Consider the following 8,808-nt stretch of genomic DNA (forward strand, 5'->3'; position numbering starts at 1 on the left):
ACACTTTTCTGCTAGACACTTAATTACTCATTGACTGGTGTGTATGAGACTGGCTTGCATAGCTTGCATGCATATAAAGATCAGTTATTCAGCCAGAGAAAACATTTTGGGCTTAGTTTTGTTACCCTTAAACATGCTGAGAATTAGAGAAAGATACTTTCAATTGGAGTAAGGGTGGAGATAGCAGGCCTACAATGCTGGGGACCCCATTTTTTCACATGGGCAACTAGATAACAATGCTTAAATACTGGACTTGGACAGAAATTACATTGTAGTGTAGTTGTCAAAATGATCACTGTGTATACAGGAACATAGCTGGATAGAATGTACTGTATAATTTGCCAGACATAGTTCTCTCACTTCCTATTATACAGACAAACAGCTCACTAAGACAGCATGCTAATCCTTCAACAATACCTACTACATGCTACAAAAGAGTTTCTCCAAAAGCATGTGCAGATTCTTGTAAATGTTGTCAAGATATAGGGCTCTATGTGAACTGTTCTAAAAGATCTCCAGAAATAGCATAGGCATCTAGCTATCTAGCATTAATGCTAATCCAGTCATAAAAGCTATACCTGGTTAATTAAGTGTATGCGTGAAACAAAGTAAAAGTAGAGGAATCTGATCTGAAAATTGTACCAGTCACAATCATTTTAAATGCTTTGCGAAACCAAGAATAAAATAAACCATAAATGATTGGATTACAAGTAGAATTGAAGTATCCCAGCCAGAGGAAGGCATTGTACAAGTCTTCAGGTGTTGAGAAGTTAATAAAAGGATCAGCTATTGTAAGAATAAAGAAAGGCAGCCAACAAAACAGAAACACCCCCATGACTAAACTTAAAGTTTTAGTTGCTTTGTTCTCTTTTTTTGCAGAGATTTTGTTTGTTGTTGCAGAGACACATATTATTGCACTGGGGATTTTAGCAATTTGTCTTGCATGTTTTCTTGCCACTGTAAATATGTGGACGTAAATTCCCACCATCACTGTGCCTGGGAAAAAGAAGGTTATTAGAGAAGCCAGCACTCCCCAAAGCTTGTTAAATATGAGTGTACAGAAACCACTGCAGTCAATTGAAACAACATATACTTCAATGCCCTCAATATTCAACTCTGAGAAAACTAGGCCAAAGGCAAATAAGAATGGGACAGACCAGCTAATTAATAAAAATAGTACTATCATGGGGATAGTTATCTTGGTGACATAATGCAGTGGGTCACATACCGCATAGTAACGGTCAACAGAGATAAAACACAGATGGAAAATAGAGGTGGTACAGAGCATTATATCACAACAAGTATGGAGTTTGCAGAAGAGGTCTCCAAAATACCAGCATGACTCAACAGACCTGATCATGCTGTAGGGCATAACCATGAAACTAAGCAAAAAGTCTGTAGTTGCCATGGAGCAGATCAGGAAGTTGGTTGGAGAGTGAAGCTGTTTGAAATGAGCGATGGAAATGATCACAAGCATATTTCCACCCATTGTGAGCACTATTGCTCCCACCATGAAGCTGTACATAGCCCAAAGACCGATTGTAGACCTTACATTTCTAGGACATGAATTGTTAACAAAGTCAAAGCAATACTGCACATTCTGTGGACTCCAGAGGGTGGATGAATTCATGATTTGGGATCAATGACAGTAACTTTTTCCAAAGTATTACAATACAGCCAGTCCTGGGGAAAAAGAAAAAATAAACAAAGTGACATGAACAGTAGCAACATCTGCAGACCTGTGTTTCACATTAGTTTATTAACATCTAAAATTAAAAATAATGGGCCTGATTCTGCTCTCAGTTGCATTCATGTCAATTCAGAATAATTCCCATTTACTTCAGAGGTGTTACTCCAGACTTACACCAGTATAAGAGATAGCGGAACTTGGCCCTATGCTAAAAAAGAATGGGCTGAACCATTTCCTAAATACTTGTGAATCTTAAGGTGCTCAGAACCTCGAAGTAATATTGGATATTTTTGCTATGGAGTTTATATTCAACACTATAAGCACCTTGATAAGGGGTTTGGAAAATGAAAGCCTCAAACACATGACACTCACCTGATTTGCACAGCTCTCCTCATCACCTCATAGATCTTTATTCCTGAAGGTACTGACCATACTTCCAGGAGAGATATTACAGCCTCAGAAAACCCAAATTGGTTGACAATGTAAAGATTTTAACATGAAGCACTTTGTGAAGCTGGCCAGACCTCAAGGTAAAAGAGTGACAAAAACTCACTGACAGCTTCCCCATTTTAGTAATCTTTCTGATGGGTCACTGAGTATATACCAGCAGACAAGTTTCTGTTTGTAATATTAATCCACTTAGGTGCTTACCCCAACACATACTTGGCTAGGATTAAGAGAAATATAATCGCATAATGCTGAGGAGTCATTCAGGTGTGCTAAACAATCTGTGCCTCAAAGCACTGAAAGATTTGAGAAACAGGTAAAACAACGCAAATGTAGTGAAATTTATTAATCCTTTATTATAGATAGTTCTTATTTAATACTTTTTTATTTAAACCAGTATTTGCTATTACAAATATACATATAAAAGAAGAAAAAAAACATATTTGTCACATTACAAGCTGCACACTCTCATCTACATGCTACTCCTTATGCCAGCAAACTGCTACACAATTCTTGGTGTATACAGTAGAATCTCAGAGTTAACGAACACCTCGGGAACGGAGGTTGTTCATAACTCTGAAATGTTCGTAACTCTGAACAAAACATTATGGCTGTTCTTTCAAAAGTTTACAACTGAACATTGACTTAATACAGCTTTGAAACTTTACTATGCAGAAGAAAAATGCTGCTTTTAACCTTCTTTATTTAAATGAAACAAGCACAGAAACAGTTTCCTTACCTTGTCAAATCCTTTTTTTAATCTTTCCTTTTAGTTTTTAATAGTTTATGTGCAACATAGTACTGTACTGTACAATATTTGCTCTTTTTTTTTTGGTCTCTGCTTCCTGATTATGTACTTCTAGTTCCAAATGACGTGTGTGATTGACTGAGCAATTTGTAACTCTGGTGTTTGTAACTGTGAGGTTCTACTGTAATAGAATTAAAGTGATGGAGTTTGAAGGTGGCGACTATGTGTGATAATGTGTGCACAGGCACATATATATATAGATGTACACATGTTATCTATATGTTCTTAGAGTTCTGGAGTTTAATCAACATTATTTCACAGTGGTAAAATTAGGAATTGTAGTGCCCCAGTAATGCTAACAAGAGTTCCTGGCTACATCATAAACCACAAGACTCAAGTTGTTGGGGGTTTCTCATGCTACAAGGTCTCCAAATTTAATTAGATGCTTACATTATGTACACATCAGGGACTCATTCTTCAATAGAATACAGATTTTAATCAAACAAACTGCCCCATCTGCAAGTCTCATTTCTTCCTCCTTTCAATTCTATAGGTCCATATACCCTCTCCTGTGTCAATCATCCCCTTTATTTGTCCCTCACCTATTCCTGGTTTTCTTTTATTTCTCCCACCTTGTCAGGTTCATTAAGCTATTTCTGAACCAAAGAGTACATGAAAGCTTTCTGGCATACTTTTCTAAAATCTATTGGAAACTCCATTGCATGATAAAAATACGAACATTTGCCATTATAAACATATTGCAGGTTTACAACAGGTATGCCAGGCTGATACCAAAATATAGCTTCATTATACTCTGTTTCTTTTATAAATAACGCTATAGTATGAATGCCCCAAAATGTGTGTATGCTTAACATTTTGTGATCTTTCTCCTTTCTTCTTTTTACACCAAAGATATAGAAAGTATCGTATCTATTGTAAGCCAAATCCTTACCCCATTAAAGTCATTGAGAGTTTTAAAAATGACTTTGATGGAATTAATATTAGACCTTATGTCTAATAAAGTTTATTCCTACAAGCATTTAAGCATCTGTATAACTTTACTCCAATGAACAGGACTACTGAAATCAATAGGTCTAGCCACCTGTGAATAAGAGTGTTTTCAGGAAAGGATCTTAGTATATTATCTTGCTTTAGTACTTTGAAAGGATATATGACATTAACATGTATAAGAAATTGGACAGCATTTGCTCAGCAACAGATTTTGTAAAAGTAAACTCTCAGAGACTGCAATCTCAGGAAAAACAAAATTTCTAGCCAGCCCTATGGTCCTCACATTGATAATTATCAGCTCACTAATACCATTTACAGATGTTTTTATCTGTCATTGGAATAGCATAAATTACTGAAGATGATCCAGCTGATCATCTCTAGACAGTTGCTCAATGATCTTGCAACACATTTTAAGATTCAATTGACTTCTTTATTCTACATCGTGGATCAAGTTATTCTTGTGATACAGAGACAAACATTTGCTCTAAATGAATCACGAGAAAACTTTTTGTCATTACAGTCATTCCGTTATTGAGACTGGAAAATCAAATAAATTGCATTTCTTCTAGTACTTTACAAAATGCAGTTGGTTACATCATTACATAGGAGTAAAAGATGTTTTTACCTGATCTCTCTCTATAATTCATCTCTTCACTGAAAATGTTTTTGGCTGTGATTTTTGCTTTTGTTTCTCGTCTTTGATTTCAGTTAGAAAATCTTCTGATCCAAATCAATGAACAGTTTTGGAGCTTATGTGTAAAATGTGTATATTTTTTTTTCTTATTAACTCACAAAGCTTGTTTGTTTGCTTTTTTCTTTGTAAGACTCCTTTGTGGCAATTTTCAATGAAAATGCATTTGAAATGTTCCCTCTGTTCTTATCAGATTAACTGGGTCACTGCTAGTGTATATATACAGCAGAGAAGACCTGTAGCTGTCTCTGGTGAGTTCACAAGTCTCCTATCGTGTCTTTTCTTTGGCAGATTTACTCTGTGACTCTTCATTCTGCTGCTGCAACTGAAAAAAATTATGCATAAACAACCCAGTGAGGAGATTATTTGATTTGGTTCACAGCCCTATTGGAACTGGGAGGATGAACTTTGCGTCTACTTAAATATGTTAAATATAAAGCCATAGAAGGTCTTTTAAATTATACCTTATAAGCTTTATGGGACAGGGGCTGTCATTTACTCTGCTAAGTAGGGCTGATTGAAAATGATCTGTCAAAACTGTTTTTTGTTGGAAAATTGGGTTTTTGGCTAAAGACATATTTTTTGCAATAAATGCCTGTTTTCAGTGGAAATTTTCAATTTCTCATCCAAAAAGTTAATGGCCACAAGCCAAAATATTTCATCCCAAGTCCAAAATATTTCAGTTCTGAAATGCTGTCAGTGCCTGACACTCCACTTCTCCTCTCTCCACACGCCACTCCAATTCTCCACAGCCAGACTTCATCTCCCATAATGCACCATCACCATGGAACTCTCATGCTATTTAACCGCCACTCAGCCAAAGGGGAGACTGTGGCACATCACAGAAGATACAGTCCAACCAGGGAGCGCAGCCCATAGAGGAGAATGGGGCCTGAGGCACTTGAACTAGAGCCCCCAGGAGGCATTAGAGTGGCAAAAAAACCACAAACATTTTCCAGCCCAAATTAATGATTTTTCATTTTCCTTGATATTTTCCATAGGGGAAAACCCTTATTTTCTAGTGCTGATGGGACCCTAACCTGTCTGAGGTCTCTATGTTCTATTGCAATGTAGATGTTAAATTATAATAATTAAGTCTCGAGATAAATGAAAAAAGGAACTACTTAAATGACTTCTAATATAGGGGAATGCCTCATAAGAGAAAGGGAATTCAAAGATGGTCAGTTACATTTAGGGATGGGCAAAATATGCTAGAAATTATAAGCGTCTCGTTCTCCTTTTTCCACTTCCACACCTCGGTCTTCGACCATTTCAACCCCCTAAAAATTATGAAGGGTCTTGAATGATCGTTCTCACCATGTGTCTCTGCATATCTAAATTCAAGCCACAACTAGACATACAGGTAGTGAAATACCACAAGGCAAACTGTTCTCACTTTATCCCTATCTCTATCCAAGGCCTCACTTCAGGAGACCATCCCTACTGAGCGAAGCACTAAAGCATGTACTTCACTTTGAACACATGGTTAGGTTCTACTGAGTTAAACAAACACTTAAGTTGTTCTGCTGAATTAGAACTCAGAACAGTAAGTAACACATATCTCAAAAGAAAACTTGTTTTTGTGATATTTTCAGCCAAGGATTCATACCTCAGGCATTTAGATTGCTTGGGTGTTCTTTCATTTTCTTCTATCCTGATATGTAACAGAAAGGCTGATACGTGCTGCCGATTTTTTCTTGCGTTTATCTGTGGACTCCAGAAGGGTATATAAAATACCAATCCAGAACAGTTCATGCTGTGAGAGGATCATACAAACCATACACAGGCATTTACAGGTGAAAATGATATATCCTTGCCATAAGCAGGCATTGTATAAATCTACAGGGATTGGTGAGTTACTACATCATTCAGCTATAATATGTCAGAATAAGGAAGGTTAATGAATAGTGCATTTGTCTGAACAAAAATCGTTGGAACTCCAGACAGCACCAGTCACTGCTGGGATGGGCAGAGCAGGAGTCATGATTTCCGAACAATGTTGTCAGACTATCAGGCACAACATGGCTCAGGGATGAAATAAGCTGATGTGTTCAGCACACATAGAAGGTTATGAACAGTTATTTTTTGTGTATAGAGATTGTGTATGAATAAGACTATTTCTGTAGTGGATTAATTTATCACCAAGGGAGAGTTGTGGTGGGGGAATCTGGCCTAGTGATTGGAACAGAATCAGAGGGCAGAACTCTCCTCACAATAGCTGCTTCCTTGACCTGCAGCTCTAGGTTCTTTATGTGCTCCCTAAACAAGATCTTTGCCACTCTTCCTCCCTACTTTTATTCCCCTCACTAACACATCTTCAATTGCACATGGCCTTTCTTCACCAGAATCCGTCTCCCACTCCCTTGATGTTCCCTTGCCTCTCATTCCCTCTGCTCCTCCAAAGTGTTTTTCAAGTGCACTGTGCCAGAGCAAACAAAAGTGGGAAAGGAAGTGTGGAGATGCTGCAGAGAGTTTGCCATGGCAAAGATGGAAGGCACACCTTTTATGTGGATCTTTAAGAGGCGATTACACTAAAGTTGGAGCCAGTTCTTATCTTTCTCAACTGGTACACACATTCCCTGGCAGAACTCCAGAAGTGATGCCAGGTCCTCTACCACGAGTGGAAAAAAACCTTCCGCAAAACTTTCTTAATAAAAACTACAAGGCCAAGGCCTTACAATTTTTTCAATGGCTTTTGAAGTGTTCCAGTTGTGTTTTAGCAACATTATGAAAACTTCTGTCCTGTATAAGAAATGTATAGAGAAAAAATGGTGAATTTTACATAACTTTACAAACTTCCAGACAAAAAGGTTGCTACAATGTCAATCCAAACACTGGACATTTTTGTGTGTGTTTATCAAAAAAACGTAGATAAATAGATAGATAGAGAGAGATTATAGTTAGAATATCAAAGGTTTTTATGGGCATTGGATAGCTCATCAGATTACTAATATAGTATCTATCTATCTTTGTTGTTTTGTCATCTTCACCATCTTCATATTCTTCTAGGTTTTAATATAAAATGAATTCAAGGTCTCTTTCCAATTCCAAGTATGAATGTATCTACATCAGAATAATGATCCTGTCTAGCTATTTATCTGTAGGGACTACGGCATGGACAGTTCTAATAGTTAGAATCAGGAGCCTGTAACCTTGGTCAGAGTCAGATGCCAACCCAAAGGTCAGATCCAGAGATGGAATCAGGAGTCATATCAAAGATGAGAACTGGAGTCAGAGTGAGGAGTCAAGCCAGGGGTCGAAGAAGGAGTAAGATGTAGAAACAGGGATGTGGAGCAAGGCAGGAAAGGAGAAACCAGGAACAGATGCAGAAGTGGGATAAGGAGGCAAGAACCAGGTTGGACAGCAGGGCTTAGGAACCAGGCAAGTATACAGAGTCCATAGTAGCAGCCATCCATGGATCCACCCAGTTTCTCAGACAACTTCCTGGGCCTGTTTATGGTTTAAGTAGTGTGTCCCAGCCAATCAGTGGGGCTGGATGACTCCCCCAATCATGAGCTTTGTGGACAAGGCTTTTGTGAGCTACAGCTTGATTGGACTTCTCCACTGGTTCAGGTGAGGAGCTGGGTGGCGGCCATGGTCTGAGCACTGGGGTTCAAAGCTTGCAATCTTTTACATCACACCTTCCTCTTCACATATGTGGGCAGTGGTCTGGGTTTTCCATGGTGTTTTTTGAGGAAAGCTTTTACCAGGTAAGCAGCCTGGATCTTTGCGCCTGTTCTCAGGAGCACTCTTCAGGATTGTAGCCTTCCCAGTCTACAAGATACCAGCGTCTACTTTGCCTGATTCTGGCATTGAAGATCTCATGGACAATATACTCACCATGGTCTTAAAAACACACCAGCGGAGGGTGGGATGGTGTTTGGGAGTGGTGAGGGAATGTGGAGCTTCAGGAGTGATACATGGAAAACTGGGTGTATTTGGAGAGAATGAAGTAATTTGTGTTCAAAGGTAACTGGATTAATTTGCCAGGAAATTCAATAGTGGCCAAGGGATTGATAACCAAATTTATGAAACAGCCTGTTCTTCTGTAGGTTTTTCAAGTATCAGACCTTCTGGCTTACCAAAAATGTGGACTCCTCCTGTCGTTGATGACCCACACATGGTTTGTAGCTGTTCTTGGCATCCTCCAGATGAACTTTTAGGTTATCTTGGGTTTGACATGTCTGTTGTGTCTAGTCTAGAGCTGCTGGGTTGTGGGAA

At 38.4% G+C, this 8,808-nt stretch overlaps 1 protein-coding gene across 1 annotated transcript; it reads right to left on the reverse strand.

Annotated features, from left to right (window-relative positions):
- Positions 1-586: 586 nt before the first annotated feature.
- Positions 587-1,630, reverse strand: LOC140908250 (trace amine-associated receptor 4-like). The gene has a single exon (XM_073335200.1). It carries the CDS (start codon positions 1,628-1,630, stop codon positions 587-589), a length of 1,044 nt encoding a protein of 347 aa, XP_073191301.1.
- Between the last annotated feature and the right edge of the window lie 7,178 nt (positions 1,631-8,808).

Source organism: Lepidochelys kempii, chromosome 3 (assembly GCF_965140285.1).
Source record: "Lepidochelys kempii isolate rLepKem1 chromosome 3, rLepKem1.hap1, whole genome shotgun sequence".
NCBI lineage: Eukaryota > Metazoa > Chordata > Testudines > Cheloniidae > Lepidochelys > Lepidochelys kempii.